The 16,061-nt window shown below is 43.8% G+C and overlaps 2 protein-coding genes across 2 annotated transcripts; one reads left to right on the plus strand and one right to left on the minus strand.

Moving 5' to 3' along the window:
• The first annotated feature begins 1,533 nt into the window (after nt 1-1,533).
• Nucleotides 1,534-5,723, plus strand: heyl (hes related family bHLH transcription factor with YRPW motif like). Its single transcript, XM_008287598.1, has 5 exons — nt 1,534-2,064; nt 3,968-4,034; nt 4,125-4,208; nt 4,329-4,410; nt 4,628-5,723. Exons 1-5 carry the CDS (start codon nt 1,985-1,987, stop codon nt 5,311-5,313), a joined length of 999 nt encoding a protein of 332 aa, XP_008285820.1. The 5' UTR covers nt 1,534-1,984; the 3' UTR covers nt 5,314-5,723.
• Nucleotides 5,724-10,381: 4,658 nt separating this feature from the next.
• Nucleotides 10,382-15,598, minus strand: LOC103361506 (coagulation factor XI-like). Its single transcript, XM_008287600.1, has 10 exons — nt 15,584-15,598; nt 14,433-14,513; nt 14,149-14,305; nt 12,815-12,924; nt 12,550-12,718; nt 11,534-11,655; nt 11,305-11,437; nt 11,036-11,142; nt 10,740-10,899; nt 10,382-10,633 (listed from the first exon to the last, which is right to left on the minus strand). Exons 2-10 carry the CDS (start codon nt 14,491-14,493, stop codon nt 10,510-10,512), a joined length of 1,143 nt encoding a protein of 380 aa, XP_008285822.1. The 5' UTR covers nt 14,494-14,513; nt 15,584-15,598; the 3' UTR covers nt 10,382-10,509.
• Between the last annotated feature and the right edge of the window lie 463 nt (nt 15,599-16,061).

Genomic DNA, 16,061 nt, shown 5'->3' on the forward strand with positions numbered 1-16,061 from the left:
GACCGAAGCCGGACTTCACAGATGTTTCTTTCTCTTCCTTTTTTTTCCCCCCCTCCGATTTTCTCATGCAGAAATGAGATCCAGATCTGAATTAAGGAATGATTGGTAATGAAAGGATGGGGGTTGTTTAGAGGAAGAGAAAAAGGGAATTCTCTTTTCTGTTAGTCCTGACTCATACTCACCACACTGCGAGCCCCCCTGGTGATGGTCACACTGATTACTGACAAGTGGGTGTACAAACACACGCACAGGCACATGTTTTCAGTTAGTTTACTACTTTACACATATGACATGAGAAAATGCCGGCGGATAGGGTCCAAGTTACACCCAGTGTAAGCAACACAAAGACAAAAAAGATGTTCAATTACTTGGTTTTTAAAAAAAAACACCTGATTTGCTCAATACAACTCAGGGCGCCAAATTATGCTTCAAAAACTTTTCTCGCTCGACAAACAAACACAAAGATCTCGTGCATTGTGCTACGTTTAAACCAACACGCCCTTCCAGTCGGCCAGGCAGGAAGAGACGCACTCAGCTGGGCATTGTGTGGACGAGGGGGGCACGCCGCTTGGCCTCCCCGCGTCTTTTCACATGCACATATGAACACACACACACACACACACACACACACACACACCGTCGGGTCAGTCAGGCATCGCTCCTGACAACCGGCGCCTGGGTCTCATGTTTCCATGGCAATCTGTAGCAGCAATCTTCCCACGGTGGCAGCGGAACCGAGTGTTGTAAAGAGCCCAGTGTGTGTGTGTGTGTGTGTGTGTATGTGTGTGTGTGTTTGTGTGTGTGTGTGTTCAAGAGAGTGTGTAGAGAGAGCGCTATCTTGTCCGGTGAAGAGCCCAGATGTTCAGACACTCACTGGGCTGATTCCTCTCTTGACCTCCTTGATGTCATGATCCCAGACTAGAGCAGGGCCAAATGTGGGGCAAAGGTTTTCAAAAGGCGCCTGTAAGCGGGTTTTATGGGGCAAATCCAAGATTTTTAAGACAATAAAACAGCTGAAATAGCTAAATAATGCAGTTCATAGTTTATTAGGCCCCTTGTTTAACAATCAATGAGAGAGCTTTTATTGTTTTGAAGCGGAAAATTCCATGTTTTCATCTCTGCAGTCCCGTTTTTGTCTCTTACAAAAGATGGCCACCTGTGCTCGTCACCTGTGCGCCTGCGTCTCATCACAAGGTTTTCAGTGGTTCAAAATTCCAACAATCCTCACCTCTCCTCCTCTGCCTCCCTCCCACTGCCATTGTTCTGCAAAAGCAGCGTAATTAAAGGAGCAGAGAAGAGAAGACGGAGGACAGAAAGAAGGGGAAAAGGGAAAAGGAAAGCGGGATGAGATTGGAAGGCTAATTGACTGAGGATGACTGAGCAAAGGAGGCGGAAAGATGGGGCTGGAGGCAGGAGGGGGGGGGTAAGGGAGGGAGGGACGGGGTGACAAGCCAGGGAAGGGCAGATTAAAGGGGAGGGAGGGAGGGACGGGGAGAGGAGGCGGGAGGGGGGAGCCAAAACTGGCAACCCTGCCCCAACTGCCAAAGTCCTATTTTGTCATTGGGTGGCTGTGACAGAGAGAGTGAGCCAAGGGAGAAATAACAGAGAGAGGGAGAGAGAGAGAGACTATGATTGGATGCCAGTGATAGAGTGAAAAGACTAAAAGCGGCTTGTGAATTTTCTTAGTTGTCATGGGCCCTTGGGGGTTGATCAAGTGGCACCGCTGACTCACCGAGGGACAGGAGAGGAGACGCATGAAGAAACGACGGCAACAAAGCAAGTGACGAGAAGTAACTAAGGACAACAAGGGCTTTTATAAGTAACAGAGACGGAGAGCGGAGGGGCAACCTGGGGTGAGTTCATCGTCCGGAGGGAGACGTTCAGCAGTTAGAAGGACCGACGACATCCCCCGGATCCATCATCCATCCATCCATCTATCCATCTATCCATCCATCGGCCCTGCCAGTGAGGGAGAGGCAGAGAAATGAAGAGACCTCACGACTACAGCTCCCCGGACTCGGACACAGACGAGTTCATTGACGTGGGGCAAGAAGACAGTTACTGGTGAGCATCACCCAAACACACCTGAGACCGGAACACCTGCCCTCCGATCACACCTCACAGGGGAACTACGCAACAGCTGGACACAAGTTTGATTGAGTTTTGCAGTGAAATGAGGCCTTTACAGAAAAGAAAACTGTGGGAAAATTTTTGATTTATGAGCTGGTTTATAAAGCAATAATAATAATAATAATAATAATAATAATAATAATAAATTAACTAGATTTGCTAAAGCTGTCTGCATTTAGATTATTTTGTCCCTTAAGTAATTTAGAAATCATCAAGAAAACCCTAAACTGTCTGTTTAAAACCTGACATGTTAACTGAGTTTCCCTGCCATTTCTATGAAGTCACTCCTGCCCTCTGCTACTATTACACGTGCATGTCAGTAAGTACAGAGCTGTGGTAAAAATTATAGGTTAAAAAATGACGTTGGGCCTGTCATGTCTGAAGCGTGGAGACAGCAGCTGAAGTCATGGGCAGAATTTTCAGACGCTGAAAATAAACGTTCTATATTTAACGTGAAAAATAATTTCAGATCAAATACAAAAGTTCACAGTTTATTCCTGAAATATTTTTTTGGTTAATTCATGATTGAAAACAATTGTTAAAAAAAAAACCCACAAACTTTTCCTGTTCTGGAAGTCTTCAATGCAGCATCAAGCAGAAAAAAAAATTCACTGTCAAGTTCAGCAGCAACGACTCAAACACTGAAAATATTTGTTTTGTTTACGCACACATTGATGATTTCATTGCTTAGCCTTTTTTTTTTTTTTTTTTTTTTAAACACATGTTGAGCATCGTTGCTTATTGGAGAAATTAAATGAATGATCAGAAATGCTGCAATTTTAAGTTTTCTTTTCAGTGTTGCTGTATAAAGATTATAAATGAACAGAGGAAACGTGGATGTTTTGTTTATTAATCATGAAAATATAGTTTTAGAAAAGCAATCTGTGAAATGCAAACGACAAGGGTACACGTTGAAAAGCTTTTCAATGAGTAATAAGTTATCTATCTCCAGTTTATTACATATAACCTGCTTCAGTGTTACAGAGAAATGTCTTAAAACACTCAAATCACTCTGCAGGCTCTCTTTAAAATTCACAATATCGTTTTACTTTTTAAGGTGACTTTTTTTTTAAAATTTGTTTTTAGCTCACATTAGGATTAAAGTCCCTAATCATGAAAGTGTATTGTGCAACAATGCATCTACAGGACATAAAAACACATTCACAGCAGCACTGGTTACATCACAGGCACTGAACAAGCCAGTAACGCTGAAGACGGTTTCGATAAATTAAATTGCCATGTGACATGCAAACAGAAGACAGCGCTGCCTTTTCAAGTCAGCCCCATCAAACACAAACCTAAACAAAAACACACAGCTAAACTGGCAGCCTTCACGTTCAAATCTAATAGAAACGCAATAAGTCTCTGGTGGGGCAGTTTGATGGAAACTCCGAGCTGTCAGGCTCTTTCAGGCCCGTAAGATGAGAGTTCACAAACAAACACAATCCATATTGACTGACTGTTCTCGGAGGAGCTCAGATCCCATGCTGCACGCTGGAGCCCCATGCGAGCGAAAGCGTCGCCCCGAGGCTATATAATCATCTTTCTAAAAGTGCTTTCGCTCAGATGGAAAGGAGAACAGCATGTCATTTCACTGAGACTAATGTCCAGAAACGCATTAAACCAAAAACAATCTCATCTTCCCTCTCCCGGGCACTCCTCTGTGCCCAAAAAACAAATTAGATTGAAGGGAGCTGATGTGCCATCCTGCCTCTGTGTCATATTAAGGAGGGTAATAATAACAATATGCAGGAGAATCAAAGATATTTTCTCTGTGTGTTGCCACCTCCCATCTCCCTCATCGCTCTGTTTCTTTTATTCCATGTGCATGGTACAGTCCAGTCACCGGGTCCATGTCTCCAGGCAGCGCCTCACAGATTCTGGCCCGAAAGAAGAGAAGAGGGGTGAGTGGATGATACCGTTGGATCTTCATCTGTTTTAGTTCTGCCTCTTTGCTCGGCTCTGAATGTCCCTCTGTTCCTGCTGATGTGTAGATCATAGAGAAGAGGCGCAGAGATCGGATCAACCACAGCTTGTCGGAGCTGCGGAGGCTGGTGCCCAGTGCCTTTGAGAAACAGGTAGCTGCCTGACAAGACTAATTAGAATTCTTTCAGACTTACAGGATAAAACTAAGCATTAAAACTGCTCAATAGATCATCATTCTACTGAGTAAAATGTTGCTCATTTCCCCCCTGCAGGGTTCGTCAAAGCTGGAGAAAGCAGAGATTCTGCAGATGACGGTGGACCACCTCAAACTGCTGCACGCTATGGGAGGAAAAGGTCAGAAATCTGTAGAACTTTGAAACTTTTTAGGATTGTCATTCACACTAAAGTCCTGAAAGCAAAGCTGGAAAAGAAATTTAAATTCATCAGAAAGGAGAAAAATAATTATTTATTGCCTTGGACAAGAGAGAGACGTTGGGTTGGGTCTATATTTTTATAGCATTCCATTAGATTTATTCAGTGCATGACTAAACTCTGTTTTTTCCCCCCTCAGGGTACTTTGATGCGAGAGCTCTGGCGGTGGACTACAGGACCCTGGGCTTCAGGGAGTGTGTTGGGGAGGTGGTGCGGTACCTCAGCTCGCTGGAGGGGGAGTCCCCAGACCCCATCGGAGCTCGCCTGGTCTCCCACCTCTCCCACTGCGCCAGTGAGCTGGACCCCCTTCTCCTGCAGTCGCCCCCGGCCTCCACCCTGCCCTTCCCTCCTTGGCCCTGGGCGTCCTTCCCTCAGATCTCCCCCACCTCGCCGGCGTCCTCCTCACCTCCTTTCCCCGGCGGCCGCAGGGATCTGGCCCTTCTGGGCAGCTACCCGTCACCCGCCTCCCTCCGCCTCGCCCCCCTGGCCGGGTGCCAGCAGGGTGCACCGCCGCTCCTCGCGCCGACAGCTCTGGCCACCGTCCACAGGTTGCCCTCCCTCACAGCGTCTCCCAGCTTAGCCCCCTCCAGACCCACCCAGCCATCCCCTCACAGCACTACCAGGGCCTCACCTCTACCTCTCCCCACTCCTTCCTCTTCCTCCCCCAACACCTCCTCCTCTTCTGCCACTTCATCATCTTCTGCCCCTCCGCAAGTTTCCTTCAGACCCTTCGCACCTCTGGGGTCTCCCACAGTGCAGCGCAGGGGCTTGGGCAGCTCAGCCAAGGCGGCCCAGGGATGGGTGACTGAGATCGGAGCTTTCTGAGAATCGACTTTTGTTTTCCAAATGAACTCAGTGGACATGGACCTCCCATGTGCACCATGTAGCAAACATGTACCTTTTGGAGAAAGAAGTGTTGAACCTTTGATGATTGTCTCTGCTTTTGAGGGACTCTAAAAGCCATATCAGACTGTGGGTGAAGTTTCAGAATATAGCAATCATACAGTATATAAAGGAGTAATGAAGGAATGTGAAGGTTTGAATAAACGAATAGAAGCGTGTCCAACAGAGCCATATATCCAGTCTAACGCTCAACAGAGGGAGGTTGAGTTTTTGCTGATCTTTGGACTGTGATCTTTCTTTTTTTTTTTCCCCCTCCAAAACATTTATACATTTGATTAATTTTCCTTTTCTGAAGAATGTTTGACTATAAAGACTAAGTGCCTTTAACGTTGCTTCATGTTTTCTCTGCTTTTTTTCCCCCCTCACTGACTGTACGAGTAAATGCGAACGTGTAATTGCAGCTGTTTGATCTGCCGTCAACACAAATGGCAAAGGAATGGTTAAAAAAGAAAAAAACAGAGGACACATTTATCCGTATTTGCCATGTCTCCAAACAACTGCCTGCATGTTCCCCAGCCGTAACCCCCCTTCGGTATCTAAGCTGTCTCCAGTGATGGCTGATGGGAGCTGTGGTCTTGTGGCTGCTGAGGATAAACATGGTGGGAGATGGTGATGTTTTTGGGATGCCGCGGCGAGGCAAACAGACCCATCACTTTGCCCTCTAATTGGCAGTCCCCTGTAATTAACTTTACCCTCATATCAGCCTATGTATCTTCCTCTCCTCCGCTGTCTCTCTGCCATTCTTTCTCTCCAATCTTGTGGTACACCAGCGGATATCTTCTCTCCCTGTTTGTCTGCGCCACTGTCTCCTCAACAATGGACAGACAGAAAAGACGAGGGCGAGAGGGAGGGATGGAGAGAGAGAGAGAGAGCGAGCGAGAGAGGGGAAAACAAAAGGAAAAGATCTGAGGAGCTGTGGTTGGGTGACTGATTCGGCGTAGACGTTCAATAACAGGGTGGGAGGGAGGCAGGAGACAGGGTTAATGGGGAGATGAGAGGGACTGTGAGGGGGTTGAAAAGGACACAAGGAGAAGGAGTGTGAATCACAGAGAGTTGGCCAGCGTGTACAAGGGTGCACAAGAGACCCCTTGAACAATGATGAATGACAGTTGCGACGAGTTGTTTCTCAAGAAGATCAGCATAATTGTGCCATGCTTCACCAGAAGGCGCTCGGCGGGGATGAGAGAGCGGAGAAGAGCCTGGTGTGTGTTTACTGCTGGAGAACGCTTTGATCTACTTCAGGATGCAATGTCTGTGGTCTGCGGTCCAAAAAATGTGTGTGTTCCGCAAAGTGCATATTGTTTATTTGAGTGAGTGTGCTTGTGTGTGCTTAAGCCAGTCTCATGCTCTGTCCTGCTCCACGTGTGTGTGTGTGCGTGTGTGTGCGCGCTTTTGTCGAGTGTTTTGTTTATGTGGTGTGCACACAAGTCGTGTGTGTGTGTGTGTAATGTGAGTATTCAGGGCTGGCGTCAGGACTGAACCGCGGTGACGGCGTGGCTCTCGTGCGAGGCCGGCCGGCGGTTGGACGGACGGTATGGTGGTGGAATGTTTGTGGAGGGTGCGAGCGCACACACACACACACAGATGCACACAGACAACACACAAACAGACACACACACACACACACACAAGGCTGGATGGCACTATTCTAGCCTCTGAGCAGAGGAGCCAGAGTCACCACCACAGCTTCCAGGAAGGACAACCACAGTCACACTGCGCTGGGTTTCCCACGGGGGAGGGGAGGCTGCAGGGAGCTGGGAGGAAGGAGGGAAAGGAACGGCGGAGAAAGAAGGAGGGAAGTGCCGTTGTGTTTGACAGGGGAAGGGGGATATGGTAGAAGCTGGACGAGGAAAAGAGGAGGGCTCAGTATGCAGGGAGGAGGGCTGAAGTGAGATGGTTGGGGGGGAAAAAGAGAACATTTTTTCTCATGTTCTGTAAGTAAACTCAGCCTTACATCACTGCTGAATCTTTCACCTGATCACTTGTCTGGAGTCTGTTTGTCTCTCCAGCACAGAGTTCTTCAGGAGATGAAACGTTGGCCAGTTTCTTTTTTGACTTCTTTAACTGATGGCATTGCTTGACATCAGGTCATCACATCCTCGGATCCATGATTATGAGTTTGTAGCAAAATTTCGTTATTTAAAATTCTTGCCTGTGCAGACATGTTCACTTCTTTCAACTAATTCACGTCAGAAATATTCCATCTCAAGCCCAAGTTGAGATAAAGAATTTCTGTTTTTTTTTTTGGTTTACGATAAAGACTCTCTTAAAGGAGAAGATAGTTAGTTGTTGTTGTTTTACCTTGTTAAAAAGTTCAAATAGTGTTTTTCAAATCTCCAAGACATGAATGAAACAAGCAGCATGGCTGAGCATTTCCACCTTGACACTGCAGTGAACAGATGAGACATATAACAGAAGTCAGAAGTTTACATACACTAAGATTACTATGCCTTCAAGCTATTAGGGAAAGCCCAGGTGATGATTTCATGGCTTAGGAAGCTTTTCATAGGTTTATTGACAACATTTGAGTTAATTGGAGACACACCTGTGGATGTATTTTAAGTCACACCTCAAAAACACTGCTTCCTTTTATGACAACATGGGAAAATCTAAAGAAATCATCCAAGATATCAGGAAGAGAATCGTGGACCTCCACAAATCTGGTTCATCCTTTGGTGCAATTTCCAGATGCCTGAAGGTTCCACGCTCATCTGATCAAACAATTATACACAAGTATAAACACCATGAGAATGTCCAGCCATCATACCGCTCAGGAAGGAGACGGGTTCTGTGTCCAAGAGTTGAACATGTTTTGGTGCAAAATGTGCGTATCAACCCCAGAACAAAAGTAAAAGACTTTTTGAAGATGATGCTGAAACTGGTAAGAGAGTGTCGTTATCCACAGTTAAACAAGGCCTGTACCGACATGGGCTGAAAGAATATACAGAGAGGAAGAAGCTATTACTCCATAAAGAACATAAAAAAGCCAGATTACAGTTTGCAAATGCACATTAGTGACAAAGACCTTCATTTCTGGAGGAAAACTAGAGGGAAACTAAAATTTCATTGTTTGGTCATAATGACCATCGTTACATTTTGGAGGAAAAAGGGGGAAGCTTGCAAGCCTGAGAACACCATCCCAACTGTGAAGCACGGGGGTGGCAGCATCATGTTGTGGGAGTGCTTTGCTGCAGGAGGGACTGGTGCACTTCACAAAATAGATGGCATCATGAGGAAAGAACATTATGTGGAAATATTGAAGCAACATCTCAAGACATCAGCCAGGAAGTTAAAGCTAGGGCGCAAATCGATCTTCCAAATGGACAATGACCCGAAGCATACCGCTAAAGGGGGGAGGTTATGTCTTTTTGTACAGTGTATGTAAACTTCTGGTTTCAACTGTATATAAAATGGGTGAAGTCCAGCAGGATAAGAGGATGTAGTACAAAAGCTTACTCTTACTCATAATGCTCAGCGAACTTATCTAAGGCAGGATTGAAACATCAAAGTGCTTACCCTATGCTTTAAATCAACACCATCCCATGAACCATGTCTTATCTCTACTGTGTGACAGATTAATTTATTTGTAATTACTGAAGGCCCTAAAATTAAACAGCAACAGGCCTGAGTCTTTTCTTTCCAAGCATGTAGTCTCAGATTTATCATCACTTCATGTGGATGGATATGAACTATATCAAATAAGTTAGCATGTCCTTTTGAAAATTGGTAGAAATTTTGTTTTTGGAGTATCACTGCTTTTAATAAAAAGGTTTTCTGCAACGACATCTACAATTCCCTTCTTGTTGAAGTGAACACAGTCGAGCAAATGTCTGTTTCTGCCACCTGCTGGTGTAAACATGCTTCTGCAAAGGCCTGCTCAACAGTAACACTCTCAGTTCTTTGTGAGACACTGAGATGCCCGATACGACCACCACAACAGGGCCAGAGGTCGATAGCTAGACTCTTCTCCTCTGTGGTTCCCCGGTGGTGGAACAAACTCTGTTCGATCTGCTGATTCCCTCTCAGTCTTTAAGAAAAGCCTGAAGACCCAACTCTTCACTAAACACCTTTGCACTTGACAGACTGAGAAAAAAAACAAAAAAAAATCCTATAACCTCCCACACAGCCTGCTATTGACATCAACACCCTATCACACTTGAACTTGTTCTATGGCACTGATCCAGGTTGTTTTCTCCTGACTGGATCGTTGCTTTTGTTGTACCTATTCTCAGATGTACGTCGCTTTGGATAGGAGCGTCTGCTAAATGAAATTGCAGAATTGTAGATGCGTCTCCTTGTCTGCAATCCTGTGGAACACTCTTTGTAAAACTTTGGTGTTTTTGTTGGACTTCCAGTATCCAGACTGCTCAAACATTTCCTCAACAGACACGGTGAGAAACTGAAAGAACCACATGCTCTCTTTAGTGGACTCACATGTAGACTCAGCCTTGTATATTATGGGTGAAACCTAGATGATGTGATGAGGAGTGAAGCTCAGGATTGAGGTCTGTTCTCACTAACGGCTTATTCACCTGGATTGATGCGCCACATCTTTTCATTAGGAAGCTATGAAGCCGCACAGGAGCTCTCCACGTATTAAGGGGAGGATGCTTGTTGTTCACAGAGACACTCGGAAATTCCTTCAGAGTCTTTATGGTTACTGCACTCATGTACGAGGTGTGTCAAGAAGTTCCAGGACTGGTGTCACAAAAGCGATATTTCAAACTACAAACTACAAGTTTTCCCCTTCAGACAATCAACCAGCACGTCTACAAAGAGATCCTGCAGCGCTTGTTTCGTTCAGTGCGCGAGAAAAGGCCAGAGTTGTGGCAGGACAAGTCGTGACTGCTCACAATGCCCTGAGCATCCCACAGTTCCTGGCTGAGAAGAACATCACCGTGCCGGAGCAACCTCCCTTCTGTGAATGTCAGCGGGAAGAGTGAACCAAAGGTACATGAGAACTGAATAAGGAAACGATGAAAGGCAATACTGACATTAAACAGTTTTAATGGGGAATTTCCACTCCCACATGTAACCAAACTCAACCACAGCAGTTGTTTAGTGTAGAATCTTTTGTCTTTGACTGGATTATATTTGTGTTTCTCCTTCATAATTTATTTAAACATGTGATTTTGGAATCAGGAGACACTTCTTCAGGGTAAATCCGGACACGACGTTGTTCAGTTTGGTAACTTTGGGTAGAGAAGGTACGGTGATGACACGCTTCACATAGCAGCGACGCCTACAACACAAAAAAAACATTTCAAATCAAGCACCAGATATACAATGGATATTATTAGCTATTTAAAAAAAAAAAAAAGTGGATGCACAAGGAGGAAATACTGTACCAAAAATTCCTGTCACGGAAGTTCTTGGTGACATAGGTATAGAACTGGCAGTTCGGATCATCGGTACAGGTCCTCTGACATTCTTCTGCATTATCCATGAGCTCGAAGCGAATATCAGAACCTCGGAAATCTACTCCTTCGTGAGCCACCTTCAGCCAGTCTGTTAACAGATGAACAGGGTTACACTTCTGCTGAATTAAAATTGACGCTTGATTGGAGACTGACCAAATCTAGAATAAGAGTGTCACATATCACGATCCTTTCTCAAAGGTTTGGTGTTGATTAGTGGTGCATACTGTTATCAGGCTGGCAGAAGTGTGTTGGCAGGCCTGATGTGTATCCATTTCTTGCTGTGGTCACCATTTTGTCTGGGTTTTTCTTCAAGTTACAACTGAAAGTACTCCTGCAAAATCAGTAAAATTGAATTAACATCACGACAGTTAGGATAACAACGCCGGGACAAAGAATAGACAAATATAATGCAGCGCTTTACTACTTGCTGAAGTCTCATTGGACTCTTTAAATATTTGTTTCACTCTGAGACATTGTGTCAAACACACACTACCTGACAAAAGTGAAGTAGGTGCAGGTTGGATGAGCGGAGCACAGAGCCTGACACTGTTCAGGAGAGGCAGCTCGTTCGACCAGGACGTTTTGTCCTGCGATGTCGGTGTCGGGAAACAGTTTGCTCTGACACACTGTATAAAATATAATTAATACAGTAAGAGAACAGGCACAACCACCTACAGGAGATTTCCACAGATCTATGACTCTGGTTGTGACTGTTTGTGTACCTGCGTCATAGATCTGAGTCGTCATTTGTGCATTGTGGGAGAATCCAGATGTCACACCAGCCGTTCTTTCTACAATAGGAGTCCTTGGTATAGTCCAGCTGAACTTAAGGTGACACTTGTGCCTAAAACAGAACAAGAAATTGGACAATTAATAAGTGATAGGGGCTATAACAACACTCCACTTAGCCGCTGATGCCAGAGCTAAATGTGTCGACTCAGGATGCCTTGGTACGTTATTTGAACGAGGTCACACTGTGGATCATCGGACAGTTCTGGGTTCAAACCTACTGGTCGGCTGGAACCTTCGAAGGTTTTCTCTTGGCGCGCCGACTTCCGCCCACAGTCCATGTATACTAGGTTATTTGGGGATTCTAGTTTGGCTGTAGGTATAAGCATGCATGGTTGTGCATTTCTTTATGCTGCGTGATGGACCATTGAGAGTGCAGACCACCTCTCACCCAGCGTCATCCGGCAAAGGCTCCCGCACTCTACTCTAAAGCAGCAGGTGTGGCTAATGGATGGATTTAACAGTAACATTGTACAGTTACACACGCTTGGAATGGAAGCAAGCATGTTTAAATAGAAAGCAAACTGTAAGCATGAAGCTAGAAAGACAGCAACAAAAGATTCTGTCAAGTAGAATTTGGGAAAATTTTGGAGCTTCCTTCTCCTTTTTAAAAAAAAAAAAAATCTGTCTGTGGTGCATATGGAAGAGAAATACTAAATTACAGGAGTGACATGTAACTCAATTTCTAGATTAATGGCTCTCTTTTTTTTTTTGCATGTCATGTTCCCTTTTCCTGACGTGTTAAACTTTCACAGGCTAACTTCTCTCAGCTGAGCCATACACAGCAGTGGACCTTTAGAATTTAATAGAAACAAATTAAGCTTCTTGCACCTAGCGTCGAGGGATTAAAACATTATAAGATTAATCATTTCAAAAAAATGTGTCTTAAAAACAATGACAGATGATACAATTTAAAACTGCAACGTCATATTATGTGATTCACATTTACCTAATTGTCTCCACTGAAAAACTTCCATTTGCAAAAGTAAAGAATTCACAGGAGGGGTCCTGAGTGCAGACTCTCTGGCACTCCTCATAGTCAGCTGTGAACAGGAATCTGTAGTCTGCACCCGGAAAGTCCACATCGTGGTACACCTCAGACAGACATGGTTCTTTTACTGACAACAGAAACACAGACAGCGAAAGATAAAGAGGATGAAACCTTACATTATGAAAAAGCTTCTGTAATGGTTTGGGAATGGTTGTGAGCTCACCTTGGCCTTGGCTGCAGGGTTTGAGAGAATAGCCAGAGGTGACACCCACTAGTGGAGTCTGAACATTGGGCCGCCCAGTGGGAGTGGACTTCAGGTAGCAGTAGAAGTGCCTGCAGAAGGGGAAGAGGTGTTTATATATATGTATGTGTGTGTTTGTGTGTGTGATTGTACAGTGATGTGAAACCATTGAAACCATGAAAGCCATTTACCCCCTTGCTTATATCTTCTATTTTTTGCATATTTCTAACACTTAAATGTTCCAGATCAAACTAACATTTATATTTGTTTAATATTAGACAGAGATAACCCACAAACGCAGTTCTTAAAAGATGACTTATTGAGGATTCATTAAAAAAAAAAAAAAAAAAAACTATCACCACTGTAAGAAAAAAAAAAAGCTATTGCAAACGTTGTTGCTGCCAAACGTGACCAAACCACTTCCTGGGTCACCCTTGGGAGCAACGTTTGCGATCACTTGTGATCAGTCTTCTACATCACCAAGCAGGAATTTTTGACCCAGTCTTCCCTGCAGAATAGTTTTAATTCCGCCACATTAGATGGTTTTTGCCCTTTTAAAAGGTCCTGTCACAGCATCTCAATTAGAAGCAAGTCCGGGCTTTGACTCGGTCACTCCAAAACCTTCTTTTTGATCCATTTAGTGGTGGACTTGCTTGTGTGCTTTGAGTCAATATTATCATGCTGCATAATCCATTTGTGCTTCAGCTTTAGGTCACGAACCAATGGGTGGATATTCTCCAGGAGGATTTTCTGATCGAGAGCAGAAGTCATGGCGCCATCAATTATGATCAGTTGTCCAGGTCCTGTGGAAGCAAAACAGCCCCAAACCCTCACACCACCACCATCACGTTTCACTGATGGTATCGTGTTGTTCTTGTGGGAGGCAGTATTAGCTTCACACCAGATGGAACATACGTCTACCAAAATGTTAGATTTTTGACCCCAATTATGTAACATACACGGCACAGTACTGAAAGCACTGATCCGCTTTACCCTTAAAATACATAAACATGAACTTTCATGTAAGTAATTTATTATGATTAGATAAATATATCAATAAGCGATCACAATATCATTGCATAATCAGACAAAAGTTTTAGTTAAGTAATATTTAACCTTTTATGACTTCTGGAAGTATAATAGCTCTGGATTTAAAAAAATAAAAACACCAATAATCTTGGTAATATATTTGCTTATGACAGTGGGTTTGGCTTTGTTCAAATTTTACACAGTTCCAGATTTACTTTCAGTGCTTTGTTTTCTGAAGGCCTTTAAACACAACACATCACTTTTCACAAACACTGAAGTAATATTACCGGCCATCTCTGGTCCAATCAGCCCGGACGAAAGTGAAGAAGAGGCAGGAGGGGTGCTGGGTGCACAGCAGCTGACAGTGCTGCACATCAGGAGAGTACTGAAATGCTATGTCTGTTCCAGGAAAATCCACGTTCACCTGGAGCGCTTGATTACATTCTGAAGACATTAAAAACAGAGACATGTTACAACACGTGTTAGTGGTGAAATAAAGTCTCGTACATGTGATCAAACATGAGTAACAATATCCACTTTGTCCTGTCAATATAATACATGTATGCATTACCTTGACTGAAGGAAAGGCTACAGAGGGAGAGCAGACCCAACAAAATCAAATGGACTGCCATCGTCTGGTTTTGCTGAATCTCTGCAGAGGAAGACAGATTCTGAAGCACGACTACAGCTAAAGAGGCGGTTCTGCAAATGCAAGCTGGTCAAAGGACTACTTTTTAATGCCCAGTTTGTACAACTGATCTGTTTGCAGAATTGATTGTTGACACACTTGCAGCAGTCTAATGTCCAGCTGCCTTTGTTTACAGTAACCAAGGACACGAACATAAGAGATAAATCGAATACATTTACCGTTCTAAGCATGGATATGTTAATACTTTGAGAGAAAAAACAAAAAACATGACGCTATTCAGCTACGCACATAAACTGTCCTCATAAGACCCAGATGAAGTTTGACCTCTCGTGTCTATTGACTGTTTAAGACTCCACTTTAAAATCAGTGTTTGAATGTTCTGGTACCAAGACCTCAGGACAGGCTTCTGTTTAGTTTCACTCTGCAGATCTGAGTCATGCTGTTCTGTTCTTGTTATACAGTCTTTTGATTGTTTTTTTTCCCCCAAAAGTTGTCTTTATGGAATCTGGTCTATAGGATTGAGTGGAATGAGTTACCAAACTCTGTTCGATCCCCTGATTCCTTCTCAGTCTTTAAGAAAAGACTAAAGACCTCTTCCCCAAAAACCTTTGTACTTGACTTAAAAAAAAAAAAACTTTTCCCCATAACCTCCCACATAGCTTGCTATTGGCATCAACGCCTGGTCATGCTTGAATTTGTTCTATGGCACTGATCCAGGTGGTTTTCTCCAGACTAGATCCTTGCTTGTGTCGTATCTACACTACAGATGTATGTCGCTTTGGATAAAAAAGTGTCTGCAAAATGAAATCGTAGAAAAGCTGTTCTGGCACTTGAAAATGTCATGGACTGCTGAGTGAAATGCAGACACCAACGACACGTATTAAAGGAACAAAAAGTAAACTTTAATCAAAAAGTTGATCCAAAAAGAAAAACCACAGTCCAGATAAATCAAGAACATGGGCATCCGGCAAATATTATGCAAAAACTAAAGAAAAAAAACCAAAACAACAAAGGCATGGCATAAAGTTTATGCCATAAACTGTGGCAAACAATAAAAAAACAAATGTACAAACCAGAGGCTGATGAACAGGAGGTTTAACAGGAGAGCAGTAAACTGGTAACAAACATGACAGACTGACAGAAAAGACTATTTAAACTCTCAGAACTGACTAAGGAGATGAGACACAGGTGAACGTTCTCAGGGAAATCAGAAGGGAGGAAAAAGAACAGACGTCAAAACACAAGCGACACACAAGGAAAGGCAATTTCAAAATAAAACAGGAAGTAACCAAAAAGGGACAGACAGAGAGAGAGGAAACACAGAAAAGGAGAAACACAATGTATTACCAAAACTAAAATAAAAACTTAAATAATGTGCCAATGTTATTGCTAAAAGACAAGTACATCACAGTTCCAATCTACTGTACATTTACTTTGGACTGATTTAGTTCTTGAAGTAGGGCTGCAAGGTGGCGCAGTTGGTAGCACTGTTGCCTCGCAGCAAGAAGGTTGCCGGTTCGTGTCCCGGTGGGGGCACCGGAATCTTTCTGC

The sequence above is a fragment of the Stegastes partitus genome, unplaced genomic scaffold (genome assembly GCF_000690725.1).
Source record: "Stegastes partitus isolate 25-593 unplaced genomic scaffold, Stegastes_partitus-1.0.2 Scaffold509, whole genome shotgun sequence".
Taxonomy (NCBI): domain Eukaryota; kingdom Metazoa; phylum Chordata; class Actinopteri; family Pomacentridae; genus Stegastes; species Stegastes partitus.